We start from the raw sequence: 17055 nt of genomic DNA on the forward strand, positions 1-17055 counted from the left end.
ATTCAGTATCAATTAGGCAAATTTTAATCCCAATCCTATTCATGAAAGAATGAATTGAGCATGAAAAAGGAAACAGAAAGGGCTAAATAACAGTTGTGTTTTAATAAAAACACACTTTACATGCCCTTTTAAATACTGATCTTGTTTTCTTTCAAATATCGTCTCTGAGTGACACATCTTGCCAACATAAACGATCTTCAGGATGCTCACGCAGGGTCCACGCACGTACAGTGTGACCTCTGAGTGCAGCTCCTTCACTGCTGCACACACAGTTGGGCTCGGGAACGATACGGACGCTGGGGGAGATTTAAACAACATAAACCCACCGTAAATGGGTTTATCACTACATCAGACGTTAGTTTCGCCACATTCGTTCTCATCGATCGACCATTTTGGATGGATTGTCTCGTTCTCGACGCACCGACAAGACTTACAACGCCCAGCTAACTGCGGCAGCCATAGCTCGGTCACTGACGCCGGAGGTTAGGAGGTTTTTTTCCAGTAAACTTAGCTCCGTCAACCGGCGGAGCTAAGCTAGCCAGCTAGCTAACCAACCCACCGGCTAAGCTAGCGTAAAAGTATTATGTTTTCTTTTTTAAATGTAACTAACAGAATGTGTAAATTTTCTCATACCCGACTGCTTTTAACTAGGTATTTTTCAAATAATTTATTTAACATTAATAATAAAACAAAATGTTGACGTTTTAATCAGTTGGGTCCTCGTAAGTAAAAAGTGAATAATCACTAAGATTAAGGTACCTTTATTATTAGATTTATACACCCGTATTTTTGAAAATATGATTATTTTAAACAAGAAAAGTGACTTATCTTTTAAATGATATATTGTCTGTGTGAAGCTGTTTGTTATTATGTTATAATAGATACCGAGCTTACCATTATTTTCACAGTCATACTCTGTAAAAAGTTTTATTCGTCAGTTAGTAAGTTGGGGAAAAATGCTCTTTAGCTTTTTTTCTTGTGTTCTTTTGCCTTTGTTAAATATATCTTGACTCCAGTTTGTTTTGTTTTCTACGTGAACTTCTCACAGAACCTCGTGTTTTGCCCCTGCAATGGCCGTTTTCAGTCACCAGGTGCTCCTTGGAGTCACAAGATCAAGGTAAGCAAGCAGCTGGTGTTCGAGGTGAGGAGGAAGTAGAGGGTAGCAATTACCAAGGTAAACAAAGCCAACCTGCTGTTTCTCTCCATGTACACTGACAGATGCAGCTTAGTGTCTCTACACTTAAAAGTGTGATTTTTGATCACTATAGGAGAGTAGTAAAGCCCCATTCCGATCACCTTTAGATCTATTTACCCTCTGGTACATAGCGGTCTAAACTAAAAAGTGAAAAGCCCAACTCCAACTACTCATCTATAATATAATCAAACCCTGTGGCCAAAATCTAAAGGTTTATTTGTTTTGTTTTTTTAAGACTTGTTTTCTGCAGAGCAGCAGGAATTCATTAGAAATTCGGCTCAGAGTTGTGGCTTGGATTGTTGGCGTGGAAGTAACCCCACGCTGATTTTCACTGTTTACACTTTCTCCCGCTAGCTTACAGACTCTCACAACCCCAAGCTAATGTTGGCGTGGCACAAAAAATAACAACCAAAAAACGGCGAGCTATCCAGCCGTACAGTTTTGAGCCAGATGCCAACTCAGACGAGGAAAATGAATATGTTCATGGATCTTTTCCCCTGCATCAGAATGGAGCGGAGCAGGGAGTCTTTAGGCCGCCCATCACAGTTTCTGCATCACAAACTCTAGCTTATCTTTTTCAAACAGCTGCTCCCGATCCATCACTAGTTGAATAATTATTCAAAGGCACAGTATTAATTCTTTTGTATATGTCCTCCATCATGAGAAAAACCCTACAAGAACATGTGAAAAACACACACACAAAAAAAGATTTCATTGGAAAGGCTCTTGAATGCATTGGTTTCTGTAGAGGAGCTGCATACCAGTCACTAGAGTGCACTCTGCTGCCATAATCCATTGAGTTCAATTCAGTGGTCATTGAGTGTAACTGCAAGTAAATTACTTAAAATACTGTTTATTGGTATTTTGGGGAGCCGGTTTAGCTCGTGCTGGTTTGCGGCGCCTTCCGTCCGTGAAACCAGGGTTCGAATCCGGGCTGCTCCCTGTTCCCTTCTCTACCTCTGTGCCGGTCCCGAGCCCGGTTGCTTTGAGAAGGTTGCGTCAGGCAGGGCATCTGGCGTAAAACATTGCCAAGTTTACCATGTGACTTGTTCGCTGTGGCGACCCCTGATGGGAAAAGCCAAAAGAGGAAGAAGACTGTTTATTAGTATTTTGACCACTGCTTGCACATCCTGTCAAACCGTCTACATAAAAAAATATGATACACCTAGAGAAGGATAATATCTGTTTGGGTTATGATTTTTTTCATGTACAATATGTAGAAAATTGTGATTAACTATGTGTCAAATGAAGTGGTCATCATGCATCACCCAATATCTCCATTACACAAATCAGGGATTTCTTCACTGTCTTTTTACTGTTTTGGTCAGTGTATAATCATTACATTTATAGCTACGTGGAGCTATTTAAAGCTATGCATTTCAAATGCACGCTATTGTGGCAGATTAGCTGTAGTTTGAGTTACTATTATAATTGTTTAATTATAATTTGTAGAATTCAAAGCCAGCAAAGAATAAGGAAGCTAACAGAGTAGTCCAGAAAACTCCATCCATCTTCTGTGATGTGTAGTGACAACAGTGATGATGATTGACTGCCAAAAAAAGAAAAAGAAGTGACGTAGGAGCTGATGATGGCAAAGATCAATAAAGTCAGGATGATGAGGGTCAGGATGCAGCAAAATGAGGGAGCTGTGGAAGATCTGCATGTGGCACCTCACTACACCCCTCCTCTACAAAGCTTTTGCTCTGATAAATACCAGCACGCAAGAGGAAGACCCAGTTGGAACTGTAAAATGCAGAGGAGTCACTAAAGTAATCTTTGAGGTCAGGTTTGGCCCAGGATATCATCGGCCCCGACTCACGGAGGTGAAAAATACAATCAGAAGTCATGATGCTGCCTGCACACAGAAGACCAAATACATCTGCGTGTTATTCGGTGTGTCACTGTGCCCTGGATGTGAACTTTCATATAGTCTTGGTGTGATGAACATAGACGTGTAAGAAGATACAGAGACGGAAATATCAGTTTTCTTCCAACATGCTAAACTAAGGACCTGGTAATCCTGTCTTTCATCCTTACACTATTATAATAATAAAGCATTTCTTCTGTTTTCCTTCTTATTTATGCATTGAAAACTTGAATAAAATATTGTATTATGTTTTTTAATTGTATTTTAGAAAAATTGTGAAGACAAACTAGTTTTCTGATTGAAGTGTTAATAATGTTATTCTGATGTGTAGTATTGATTTTTTAAAATACAAGCTGAACCTCTGTCCTAATAAATGTACATATCAGTAGCTGTGCCCTTCTAATAAATAATTCATTGTTTTATTAATTAAAGAAAAAACAATAATAGAGGTTTTCTGATCTTATTGCATAATTTAGAAAAAAACACTATTTTGTGTCGCAATGAAATTAGACGTTACACACAGGATATATATAAAATGGTAGGTTCTAGAGCTTTATTTGGATGGAGGCATTGTCCACATACCCAGAATTCAACACTGTTTTGATCTTTTTTGTAGTATATTAGCTCAACAGTGTCTCGTGTTATGACACAAATTGCATACCGGAAACTTTATTTTTTTCTTTTGTCCATCATCAGGGGGACATATTTGTTGTCCAAGAAGCAGAGCTGCTCTTCCCTGCGTTCTAAGGCCTTCCTCCATGTAGAAGTTCCTGGCCAACCCTCGTCCGCACTCCCTCTCAGGCACTCCCGTTACATCTCCCCCCACTGTTTCCGGGGTCAAGCCCTTGGTCGTGGCCACAGCTCGGCTCTGCTCGCCCGCTCTTTGCACGGCTCCAGTGTCTGGCTCCAGGATCTACAGCAGGACACCAAAACGCCCCCAGTTCCCTCCCCAAATGATTCTAAAGACGAAAAGTTGGATTCTGGGGCGGCTGCTCTTCAGTCTCCACTTGCTCCAGCTTCCGCCACCGCTGCAGCAGCTGCCGTTTCTCCTGTGCAGGAGAAAGCAGTTGTGAAGAAGTCTCTGTATCAGAGGGTTGTGGATGAGTTGAAGCATTACTACAACGGCTTCCGGTTACTTGGCATCGACATAAAGATCGCGGGCAGGATGGTGTGGAGGCTGCTGCACGGACAGCTGCTAACGCGCAGGGAGAGGAGGAGGGTAAGAACAGATGAAGGTTTCCTCGTCTACACTCTTGTTTTTCACACATTTGGGTTTAGAAACATCACATAAATTGGATGCTGAGGAGTTAGTTTTATTCATATGGTTATCGATATTACAGCACCAAAGGGGGAGGAGCTAAAGTAATGAACAAGTGTGTGATCAATAAACTGCTCTAGAGTTTGATTAAATTTACTGCTTATCTTGGAAGTTGGAAAGTAATGATTGAAAGGTTATTACCAATGTTCAAAATAATGACGAGATAAAAATATATATTTTCAATTGTCTGGATTGACGTTGACATTTCTGATCTGAACACTTCCGGATTCTTGTTTTTTTTTTTTTAAAGTGTGAAGTTAAACTTTTGAAGATTACAGATACAAATTTACATTATGCAGTTCATTTTGATTCAACTCACACGACTCATCCTAAGGTTCAGCTGTACACTAAAAAGGCAACCGACCTTACTTGACCTTATAGTTGAACCGCTCACTGAACGAGTGGTTTCCAAAGTGACGCTGCCTCTAAAAAGTTCAGTTTATCCAAGATTTTATTCCTACATCACAATCAGAGAAATGCTGTCCATTAGCTTCTTTGCTTCTGAAATGTTGAAATGAAAAGGGGTCTCTCCTTACCTTTTCATTGATCTTTTGCCCAGAAAAGCAGGCTGAAAAATGAGCGTTATCAGTTCGTGTTGGTTTGTCTCAGTGACCTACTTAAACCACAGTCTGTGTGCGGGACGTTGTCAGATCAACCAGACTTATTGTTTTGGCTTCAGAACTTCAGTTTATGCTTTAAAAAATGCAAACCTCCCATTCTAGAAACATTAATTTGCTAATTAGTTGTTAAACAACATGTTTTCATGTAGTATGTATGTGTATTATGAGGTAAAGTCTATTGAAAATACTCCCATTCTTCTTTTATGTCATGTTTTTTAGGATTCAAGTATTCCTGCAAGCACTTTTCTGTTGACAGTTTTTAAAATCTCTTTATATTTTTTAAATATTTTAATATTCTTTTAAATATTTCATTATATTTCATTCATCTTCTTCTTCTGAAGCCGTGTTTGTCCCTTTCGGCTTCACGGGGCTGCCGTCAGGTCTCCCAGCTGGGACTTGAACCCGAACTCTAACCACTGCACCACAGTGCAGGTCTTTTAAAAAAAAATGTGGACATTAAACCACTCAACAACAAAAAATGTGAATCTTTTTTTTTTTTTTTTTTTGCATGAAAATTTTTGATTCCACAAACATCCCTGCAACTTTTTCTGTTGTAATAATGAAATTATATCTACATATTACTTTGTCTTGATTCAAATCACCCCTATTTAGTCTAATCCAGTGTCTTGACTTTGAAAGTACTGCTACTGATGTAGTTGTATAAGAAACTCACAGGGATTCATGTCAGAAAAGGCACTAATTCCATAAATTGAGACGGATTTCTGATCTAGGAAAATACGATAAAATGGAATCCAAACGGAATTCTCTGATCGTTGATTTCTGAAAACTGTGTTGGAGAGAGCTGAGCCGTGCACATACACGACTAAACTCTATTCCTGCTATTTCAGTCGAGGCACGCGTAACTGATCTTACCGGCCGACATGCCAGCAAAGACACCCGGCTAAAAACGGCCTGAGCAGTGCTCACTCTCGTGCACTGTGTTTTTTTTGTTGTTTTTGTTGTTGTTGTTGACTCGTGCACAATGGCTTTCTCTGTGTCTGCAGCTATTGAGGACGTGCGCTGACCTCTTCCGCCTGGTCCCATTCATAGTGTTTATCATCGTCCCCTTCATGGAGTTCCTGCTTCCCGTCTTCCTAAAGCTTTTCCCTGAAATGCTGCCTTCCACATTTGAGACTGAGTCCAAAAAGGCAAGCGTTGTGCACTAAGACACACACACACACACACACACACACACACACACACGAGTACACAAATTAGCTGGCTGATCTTAAATCATAGTTTTCAGTAATTATAATACCTCTCAGTTCTGTCAGGGTATCTGACTGACAATGTCACCAAACACAAGCAGAGAAACAAGTGATGATTGTAAATTTCAGTCAAGGGCTACAGAGTTTGTTGTTGTTTTTTAAAGAAAGTAATTTTCTTGATAAAGCACAGCAGTAGGAGCTACACGGTTCTTCTAAGCCCATTGTAACCCAGTGGGTGATGACGGCGCGTCAGACTGCAGCGGTTTGTGTGATAAGCTGAGCAGTGTCCTCTGTCTTCACGCAGGAGGAGAAGCAGAAGAAGGGTTTGGCTGCCAAGCTGGAACTGGCCAAGTTTCTACAGGAAACCATCTCTGAGATGGCTCTCAGAAACCGAGCCAAGGCCCAGACTGAAGACGAGACGCAGCGCTTCTCCAAATATGTTCAGGAGGTAAATGACTGTCACCACGTTTGTGTCCACATTTCTTTCTTTCTTGTTCAGTTTTTAAAGTTGAGTTAAGCTCATCCAGTTTTAGTTATAGGTATTAGATTGACGGCACACAAATGTTTGCTTCAGTTTCAGAAATCCAAGAGCCGACACTGGCGACACAAAATAAAACATGCCGACATGGAGAAAAGCAGTTTTTCTCTGTCAGAATAAGCTGGTTTACCGTAACTGCATAAACACTCTAAAGCTGCATTTCTCTGCCTCAGAATCTGTTAAAATCACAGTGTAAACGGTTGAAGAGTTGCAGCAATTCAAAGTACAACAACACTTGGAGCTAAAGCTCTGGTGGTAAAGACCCACACTAATGAAAATCAAGTTTTCTGCTCCGCTCCACTCTGATGCATCCACCTGTAGACGATTAAATCTACGCATGTCTCCGTTTTCCTTGTTTCAGGTGCGCGGCACAGGCGAACAGCCCACCACGAAAGACATTGTCCGCTTTTCAAAGCTGTTTGAGGATGAGTTGACCCTGGAGCACCTGGAGCGCCCCCAACTGGTTGCCCTGTGTAAACTTTTGGAGCTGCAGCCCATCGGCACGAACAACCTGCTGCGTTTTCAGCTCATGATGAAACTCAGAGGTATCCGATCAGATGATGAGGTGAGAGCTGATCCTTCCTATTACCTGGCATAGATTGAGTTTCATTCAATTCCATCCAAATTAGACAATTAAGAAAAGTAACAAATAGGAAAGTTGACTAAACTTCTGAAGTATCCGATCCTCAAACCTTTGTAACAAAGTTCACAATTCTTCTTGAAGGTTGAAGATTTTAAAACTCTGCAGTTTATTCAAGAGAAGGAATAGATGTTTATGTCATAGACCCTTGGTGACCGTGGGAACAGTTGTAGTTCCTCCTCATCTGAGGGAATGTTCCACTTCCTCTCCTCTTTGTCACAGATGATTTCAGCAGAGGGCGTGGCAGCTTTGAGCGTCTCAGAGTTACAAGCAGCATGCCGTAGCCGTGGGATGCGCTCTTTGGGTCTTACCACAGATCAGCTGCGTCAGCAGCTGCAACAGGTCAGAAACTCAAGGAAGCTGAAACTTCATTGCTTTTATTAGTTTTTTTTTACATTCAGATTTGCCTGAGCCTTAATAAAAACTTTGTAGTAAAGTGAGGGCAGTAAAAAAAGGTCTTTCTTGATAACTGTCTCTGTGTGCAGTGGCTGGACTTGCACCTGAAAGAGAACGTTCCTCCATCGCTGCTGCTTCTCTCCAGAGCCATGTACCTGACAGACCTCAAACCCAAAGCCCCCGTCATCCCCCCAGTACCCAAGCTAGAGGTCAGACCTGTTCCTCTGACTGCCACACCCTCATCCATGTGTGAAGGTGATCGTTAAGCAAAGATTTGTTTTTCTCTTTGCAGAAGGCTGCTGCTCCTGCTCTGGAGAACACAGAAGCCAGTTCAGCTTCTGGCGGTCCTGACCGGCTGACAGACACAGCAGGTGTCATCAAAGACGGGCCGGTTCGTATTTTGGTGAAATGTGTGACATTAGCGGTGATGAAGTAGAAAGAGCCTTCGTACAGCTTCCCAGCACTTGTTTCAGCATCGCATTGAAGTAAACGAAATCAGCCTAATCCAAAATAGGAAGTAATAATAGGGAGATTAGTTGTTTGGGAACCCAAAAAAGATTTAGCTTGCTTATTTAAAATCAGCCGACTATAATTTTGAACATTTTGAGGAAGTCAGTTTGGAAATCTGTGAGAAGATGTGAAGTTGTATTTGTCTCTACCGTAGGCTGAGGAGATGAGGGACACGGCGCCTGCGGTGACGGACAAGCCTCTGAGCCCTGCAGAGGTGCTGCAGGTGAGCCTCCACAGCAGCATCCTCAGAGGCTTAACAGCAGTTCTTCAATAAACCGCTCCTCTGAGAGTTAAAAAAAATATATAAAAAAAAGAAGATTTAGTGAAGTTTGGCTGTAAAAGCTGTTGACTTGACATTAAACTGTATTAGGGTTATTAAAAATCACACTTTAGTCATGGCTGACCTAACTGGAGGTTATCTATTGACAGATAAGAAAATTAGTGAATCTTTTCACAATTTACAATTTAAATGTTATAACAACAAAAAAAACATTTTCAAGGTCACATGACGGCTGCTTTTTCACTGAGCGCCATTCGTGCATCAGTGGCGTCCAGTTTCAATGTTAAGTCAACGTACAGACACAGACTAATCAGTCTAGCAGCAGCGCCAGAACTCAACGTCTTTGACCTTCAAAGTTCAAACCAGCACAGTAGCTGAAACACACAGTGGGATTTTTGTAGCACCTCTAAATGAGCCTCTTAAGTGAGCATCACTCGGATGTCTTTGCGCTCAGTTTTTAAGCCTCGCTGCAGACTTCTTTGGAGCTTTTTCACAGCAACCCACTTCAAAGAAAAGGATTAAACAGAAAAAGTTTGTCTAAGCGACGTGTGAAGTTAGAGAAAAGATCTGCGGCGTATTGAATGTGTTTATCTTTCACAGGCTAAAGCAGCAACAGAGGTGACCCAGAAGAGCAAGATGAGTGCTAACGGCGTGTAAGAGAACCGGATCTTCTGACCTGCGTTGCCCGTTGTCGTCATGGAGATGCCGGTGTCGGTTAACCTCCCAGCTGTTGTAAAATATCACCTCCTCCAGAAGCCTCGCTCTTCTCCCTTCTGGAACTTCATCCCGTCTTTCCGTTACCTACCAGAAAGCTCTTAAGTCATTTTGGCATCAATAACCCTTTATGCTCCCATTGAGTCTGTAGTTTTGTAACTTCCATATTTTCTAGCCTGGGAAGCCTCCTAGGACGTGCACCTTGGACCTCTTGTCAGGGATGTTCAGGCTCGATTCGGCCTCCGTGGTCGGGTGTGTGGTTCTCCTGACATCCAGCAGGTCTTCTCCTCCCTCTGTAAATGTGTAAATATGTAAATGACTGTCTTAAATCACAGAAGCAGCAGCTTTGTACAGTTTGCTATCCAAAAAGCCAACGTGTTTTTTTTATTATTTGCAGAAATGTCAAAGTTCATCATAGAATAAACGGCTTGCTTGCACTGATGAGCTGAAAGCAGACACGTTGGGGTCTGCCCCTGGATGAAATGTTTTAAAGGCGTTTGGGTCTGCCTCAGGTTTGAGTGGGGGCGGGGCTTATGTCGTTTACAGCTGCTGTAATTGGCAAATGAAGACTGGTCCTGTGGAACGAACAGGCTCACTGCTTTAATCTAATAGGAGTTGGTTAAACGCAGCCGGCTGTCTGTTTGTAGACCCAGAATGGATTTTCTGGAGAGAAAAAGATGCAGAATTTATTTGATCACACAGAGTTTTTTTTTTTTAACACTAGGACACTTAAGTCTTTATTATCCCACAGATGAGATCGGCAATAAAACTGAAATATGTGTAATTAAGCTCCAAAAAGATGGTCCTAAAAGATTACAAATGAGTTTATTTTTCTAATTAGAGACTTTGAAACTCTAATTCTGTTGTCCACATCTAACATTGCCGGCCTTTTCTTGTGTACCTTTATAGAGGTGCAATAAATCAAAGAGCATAAACTAATTGAAAAGAGACAGTTTAGTTAATGTTGCTTTAGGAGTGATTTTAAACGGTCACCTTTCTGTCTGAAGTGTACTTTTTCTTTAGAGTGATGTATATTTTCCTAGAGGAGAACCCCTATTTGAGCAGTGTTGCAGTCACAATGTTTATCAATGAGAATATTTTATATTTTTGCAGCTTTCTCTTATTTGTCTCCGCTAAATTGTGTAAAGCAGATGATAAATATGCAAGGATATTCTATTCTTTGAAGGAGGGATCTTTGTTTGGTTGAAATGACTGTTTTCTGTCGTCCACTTCTGACAGGTGTTTTAATGCACCTGAGACCAGAGGTTGGTTAACCTGCAGCTCCGTAGCATTAAATATAGGTGTCCTTACTGTTCAGATGTACTGTGTTTAAAGTGGATCAGCATTCTTGTGTCATCTCATCGATCTGTAGAAAAAGATCTTTTTTTTTCACAGAACCGCCTCCTCCTGTGTTACAGTTCTGTTGCACTAAATCTGTGCCTCGCTCCTCCAGGGAACGCTGTGATGGAAAACAAGTACTCTGGCGATTAAAACAATGAACCCCTTCAGAAATGTGTCAGTGACTTTGTTCTCACTTCACCTTAAAGGAGACCGTCTAGACCAGGAGTCTGCAACCTTCAACACTTAACAGCCGTCGCATAAATAAAACAAATAACGAGTAAATAGATTTTTCTTTCAAAGTATACTTCAGATTTACATGGCTTCCTTTCAAAATAAAAGACCCTGTGTCATGAGATTCTCTCAGTGCAGTAGTAGTAGTTGTAGTAGTAGTAGTAGTAGCAGCAGTAGGTGATTCTCTGTGGTTCACGCTGCATGTTTGAGTCAGTTTACTTTTTCAACTTAACTATTGACGTACTTGATAAATCTAAACAATTTTCTTTAACCAGAGAGAGAATGGAAGGGTAAAAGAGTCCTATGTTACTCTGGAGCTGCAGGTTGCTGAAAGCTATTTGATTTAGACCAGGGTTCTGTTTGTGAATTAAATAACATTTGAGATATATTGTAAATGTTTTGGTATTTCTTTGTATTAGAGTTTGCATTATAGTTGGGGATGGCACCGTTGTTATGGAGAAAATTTGGAATTGCCACTTCGTGCCACAAACAATGTCCCCTGTTCTAAACTTTCAAATTAAACTTTGATGTCTGGCACGAGGAGCTGTTGATGACAACAGGACATTCAGTTCCACGTCATCTGAAGATCATCTTTCTTTTATACTTCATTATCCAAGAATGTCTGTAATGTAATTTACCATCAGTTTAAAAAGAAATTTTAAAGTTGCGTCAAGTTGTTGTCTCATCACACAAACCAAATGTATTCATGTTTTATATTGGTTTTTGAATAAAGATGTCTATCATTTTATGTATTTTTCTTTATGAAAAGAAAGAACTGCAGCTGTGACAAAAAGGTGAAAGAGACAGCTGGTTAGTCTTGATGCTTTAATATTTTAACTGAGGAGTCAAACATTTATTCTGAAGTGTCAAGCAATGACCCGAGACTAATGGTTAGATACATTTCTCGGCTTTTCCTTATCCTGAAAGAAAAACTGTAAGCCACAACCATGAGAGGACAGAAAAAAAAGACACCGGGTCAAAGTTTAACTGCAGACTTCGTCAATAAGTTTCAGTCTAGCCTTAACCCTTGTGCTATCTTAGATGACCCCACCTTTACATTGACGTGTTCTCCCTACCATGACAAAGGTGGAAAGATTTCATGTAATCCATGGACACCAGTGAGGTTCACAAATCATTGAAGAAAAGAGGTTTAGTGCACTGTCTAGTGGGTCTAGATGACCCAACTCCCAATGTTAAAGTGCCTAGGATAGCACAAGGGTTACGGCAAAAAAAAAAAAAAAGTGTATGCTTCCTGATCTGAATTGAATCTGAATCTGACATTTATTCCAGCTGTCGTTCTGCTTTTTGATTCTCCCTTTAGATTAAGTTTTTTCGCTCAGTATGATGTCATTACATCAGTTACTCTCAGATATGATGGATCAGCCACTTGTGTCCACTATTTTAATGTTTAGAAACAATTTTCCCTTTTTTTCTTACATGACGTGGACCAAAAATTTAAAATGAGTTGGATTAGAAAAGCACTTTTTTTATTATTGTTGCTGCTTTCTTTGGGTAGCACATTGGGACTAAACTGGTTGTGAAAGACTGCTTTAGTCAATAAATTAAACTGATTAAAGTTTGATTAATAACGCTTTTAATTCCTATCTCAACTCATAAAGGCTAATCTTTAAATAAAATAAGTGGATGTAACTGAGTTTAGATAAACAAAGTTTAGATTGAAGGACTGTTGGGAGCAGGAGGGGCTGAAATTTCACCCTCAAAGAGGCGCTGAGGACAGAGGAAGAGTTTCAGCAGTGTTGGACGCTCTGAAAGCTAAAGGTCAGTATGTGTGCTTCTATCTGCAGTGCTGCTTTACGGAGAATTTAAATCGAAATGTACATCCTTTCGTCTGAAAGTGTGTGTTTAAGTTCTGTTTGCTGTTTTTTTGAAAGTTTTCTTTTTTAGTGTTTCTACTTTTCGAAAACAAGACTTATTATCAGTTTATCAAGAGGTCTAATGTTTTGTGAGTTTTCATGTCAATGCAGAGCATTTTGTGTTTGTTTTAAGTCCTTCAAGAAAATGGTTTGAGCTTTAACAACAGCAAACAGCAGAGCCTCCAGTGCTATTTTAGTCCTGTCGGATCCCTGTGCCGACATGTGGAGCTCTTACACGTGACAGTGTGTTGTAGTTCAAGCAGTTTGTTTTTTCCTTTGATGTCCATTCTATTAAAAATGTGGAAATAGTTATATGTAAATGTCTGTTTTTAATTTTTATCTTAAGATCAGGAAGAAGCTGATCTCAACTGGATTTTTAGAAAATGTCATTGTTAAAGCAAATTCCCAAAAATGAACAGTAAATAGGGATTCAGAATATTTAACACCACATGAAACTCAACTTAGTCTGACTGAAACGTTCTCTTCTTCTTCTCTGCAGATTAGGGATGAAGCTGACCGTAAATGCCGTCTTGTGTTGGTCACTTTTTTTCCTTTACTTTAATGATTCCCTGGCAACGAAAAAAGGAGGATTGGGGAAAATAACCAATCTTTTTAAAAAACCTTCTAAAAACAAACCCAATCTGAACAGTAAGACTAAAGACTCGGCTAAAAAACAATCCACACAGTTCAACCAAGGAGGTTACCCACAGCAACCTGGAGGTTACCCACAGCAACCAGGAGGAGGTTATCCCCAGTACCCTGGTAGAGCAGGAGGTTACCCTCAGCAACCAGGAGGTTACCCACAGCAACCGGGAGGTTACCCACAGCAACCGGGAGGAGGTTATCCCCAGTACCCTGGTAGACCAGGAGGTTACCCTCAGCAACCAGGAGGTTACCCACAGCAACCGGGAGGAGGTTATCCCCAGTACCCTGGTAGACCAGGAGGTTACCCTCAGCAACCAGGAGGTTACCCACAGCAACCGGGAGGAGGTTATCCCCAGTACCCTAGTAGACCAGGAGGTTACCCCAACCAACCAGGCTACCCTCAGTACCCAGGGAACTCAGCAGGAGGCTATCCAGCTCCAGGTTACCCTTATGGAGGTCATTACATCCACTCTAACCCAAACAATAGAATCCTGAGTCCTCACTATGGCGGGAGCTTTGGATACGGGGCCCACCAAGGTGGAGGGGGCTCTCCTTTTTCTAACTCGCTTCAATCAATGGGAATCGGTCCATCTGATAAATCCAGAGGATTTGGGCGCAGTGCAGTGATGGCGGCAGCTGGGGGCGCCGTGGCGGGAATGGCCCTTGGATATGGGTTGGGACAGTTCCCTCGTCCCCATTTCCATTTCCACAGCCCCCAGGAGGAATACTATTACAACCACTACATGTACAGGAAATATGGCATGAAGTCTGCAGAGGCCAACGACTACAGTAAAAGATACAGGGACAGTCCACCTCCACCTGACACTTTTGACAAGTTCATGAGCTCCTGCATGAAGAGAACAGACCTTCTGCATCAGGAAAATCCAAAGTCCTACCACAAGGGGGTAGCAACTGCAACTAAAACGACCACGGTGGCTGTAAACACGCCTACCTCCGTCCCCACACCAATAACTGGCAACAACAGCAACCCAACAGTTAACAGCACTGTGGCTGCAAAGCCCTCATCTGCTTCACCTACAGTCCTCCCCACTGCCAACAGGTCAAAGGTCAGTCCTGCCCCTGAAGCTCCACAGGTTCTTCAGAGTGACGACGATGATGAGGATGATACAGTTAGCATTGTGGAGATTGGTTACCCAGCACTGATCAAACAAATGAAGATCAAAAGGTGCACAGAGCTTTATATAGTCTACACTGAAAAGTACCAGAAGAAAACCCAGAACCGTGCAGCTGGAAACGGAGCGCAGAGACTGCAGACGGGTTCTTCTGGACTCCTGTTTCTATTCACCAGTGTGGTATTGTCACTCCTGCATGGCAGTTTATCAGCACTGCTGCAGTAGTGTTTGTTTCCTGCAACAGAGATTCAGGAAGTCAATTTGTCCCCCAAAATCTAATTTCCACCGGTGGATGGACTTCTACATCATCTGGCACTTTACAGCTCTAAATGAACAAGAATTCAGGATACGTTAGTACGGCTGAATTTGTGAAAGCAATATATAAATTTGAAATATGTATGTTTGATTAGCTTAAAAACCACAAAAAATTAAGACTGCCTCCAACAAACTTTCCAATGAATGCAACTTATAAACATCAACAAAAGAAAACCAAACAGCTTCTGGATTTTGTGTTAAAGGATCTAAATCTTTTTCCTGTGAAAATAATTAGAGGTTTACCCAAAAAAACTTACGAGATGGTTTGAAATGTTGAATTTTTACATATGGAAACAAGAAAGGGAGATTAGTTTGCCTTATTTTGTTGTTCAAATAAAGGGCTTTTTTTGAACATTTAACTTTTGTTGTAAAATATGAGGCTTTATGAATAACTATAAGTAAATTGGGTTTGACAAAAGGTGAAATCAACTTTTAGAGAAACTACAGTTCTTCTAAGTACCAAAGGCTCTAAGTTCTGGTGTTTTGAGCATCATCTGTGTGAAAATCTTTAATAGTATTAATAGTGATCAAAAGCAAGTCAAAAGTGGTCATTCTGCTGATAATTGTACGGACTGGACTGTTCATGTCCAAATTCATGTCCCATTAGATCACATCTGTCAAAATGTGGCCCTCCATGTTATTTTATGCGGCCCACGAGAGCATAAATGTTTTTCATTTCTTAAAATAAAAAATAAAAATTGGTGTGTATTTATTCATATCTGGGGGGAATTGGACTTGAAATATCGGATTGGCCAACTATACATTAGGACTTAAACACTGTCCATAAAACCTGACCTGACAGAATCAAATTTATAAGGATTCATGGTAGAGTACCAAGCAAACATGTGTTTTCTATGCAACTGTAATTGTCACTTTAAAAAGTTATAATAAATAAATAAATAAATGAGTAATTTAACATTAAGGAGTAGTTACATTTATTTTTTTATTACATTTAGTTACATGTATTAGTTATATCTGGCCCTTTGAGGACAGACACTATGCTGATGTGGCCCTCTGTGAAAATAAGTTTGACGCCCCTGATTTAGATAAAAGGAAATTTAAAAGGCCACTAGGTTGCGCCCAAACCACTACATGTTGTGGAGGTTGCACCAACTGAAAACACAAATGTGTGTATACAAAATAAACAATGGTTGTAAAATAGCTTTGTGAAAACAAGCTGAAAGTAGATAATTGCTGTACTTTTCAAGGAAGCAAACACTCAAACAAAGAAGGGAGGCAAAAAAAACAAAAAAGTCCTTTTTGCTGATGGTGTTTGTTTTGCATCCACAAAAAATATTGTTGTGTCCAAAACAAAAATGTACCTGATTCTGTTGGGTTTTATTGTGTAGTTGCCCCATAGGTGTACAGTTAAAACTAATTGCTGTATGTTTACTTCATTTCCTTTGTTGTCGCAATGTTTTCAAAAAGTTTGGACTGTAGGCCGTTATTGTCATCAATTATTAACATATCACAATGCAACTAAAACAAAAATAATAATGTTAAAACCATAGTTTAAATACCAGATGTGTTATTTTGGTAAAACTGAATGAAAGTATTTTATTAATAAAGCTTTTTTTTGTCGCCTCAAACTTAAATTTTGTGTTGGGATTCTTTCTGACATAAAATTGATTTTAACTATAAAATAAAAATGTTAATAATTCAAATCCTTTAAATTAATTTTTTTTCTGCTCACAGCACCTCAAAAAAATATATAAATCAAATTTCTTCACATTGAACTTTTAGAAAGCCATTTTTTTTCTTGAGTATTAAATTGTAGCAGCTACAAAAATATGGTGACATATGGACAAAAAGTATATATACATTTAAAGGGTGCTTCCTTACCTAAATGTATACAAATAAACAACTTTTTTGCCTCAAACAGATGTACATAAATCTGACAAACGTTATCGATACCTTAGAATATACATAAAAACAACAAAAATAAATACAGTAAAAATTGATATTTTAAATTGTTAATCACAGTGTTTTTCTAACCAAGACTATGTGAAACTCTATGTATGTCAGAGGAAGCGTTGGTTCCACACAAATGGCTTAGAGGTCCACTTTGTTTACAATGTAACTGCCATTTTTCAACATTTTTTTTATTACAATTAAATGAATGCTACATTAGGGCTGTGATATGTAATAAATGATTTTAAAAATGAGATCATACTTTCAGCACTTTCAACATAATATAAGATAATACATTATAAATATTGTAATGTTTATA

The 17055-nt window shown here is 39.9% G+C and overlaps 2 protein-coding genes across 11 annotated transcripts; both read left to right on the top strand.

Moving 5' to 3' along the window:
- The first annotated feature begins 206 nt into the window (after window positions 1-206).
- On the top strand, window positions 207-10794 carry letm2 (leucine zipper and EF-hand containing transmembrane protein 2). Its single transcript, XM_004072181.4, has 11 exons — window positions 207-482; window positions 1049-1117; window positions 3759-4281; window positions 6005-6148; window positions 6513-6656; window positions 7108-7311; window positions 7609-7728; window positions 7872-7991; window positions 8075-8173; window positions 8447-8515; window positions 9173-10794. Exons 2-11 carry the CDS (start codon window positions 1071-1073, stop codon window positions 9227-9229), a joined length of 1527 nt encoding a protein of 508 aa, XP_004072229.1. The 5' UTR covers window positions 207-482; window positions 1049-1070; the 3' UTR covers window positions 9230-10794.
- A 1769-nt stretch (window positions 10795-12563) lies between these two features.
- On the top strand, window positions 12564-16414 carry LOC101156255 (trithorax group protein osa). Of its 10 annotated transcripts, none has more exons than XM_020705758.1 (4): window positions 12564-12637; window positions 13232-13506; window positions 13549-13602; window positions 13699-16414. In XM_020705758.1, exons 2-4 carry the CDS (start codon window positions 13239-13241, stop codon window positions 14733-14735), a joined length of 1359 nt encoding a protein of 452 aa, XP_020561417.1. In that variant the 5' UTR covers window positions 12564-12637; window positions 13232-13238; the 3' UTR covers window positions 14736-16414. The 10 variants fall into 10 exon arrangements, with proteins under 10 accessions (XP_020561417.1, XP_020561418.1, XP_020561419.1 ...); XM_020705759.1 differs by having other exon boundaries at window positions 13232-13476; window positions 13573-13602; XM_020705760.1 differs by having other exon boundaries at window positions 13232-13452.
- The last annotated feature ends 641 nt before the right edge of the window (window positions 16415-17055 follow it).

Source organism: Oryzias latipes, chromosome 9 (genome assembly GCF_002234675.1).
Source record: "Oryzias latipes chromosome 9, ASM223467v1".
In the NCBI taxonomy this organism is placed as follows: domain Eukaryota; kingdom Metazoa; phylum Chordata; class Actinopteri; order Beloniformes; family Adrianichthyidae; genus Oryzias; species Oryzias latipes.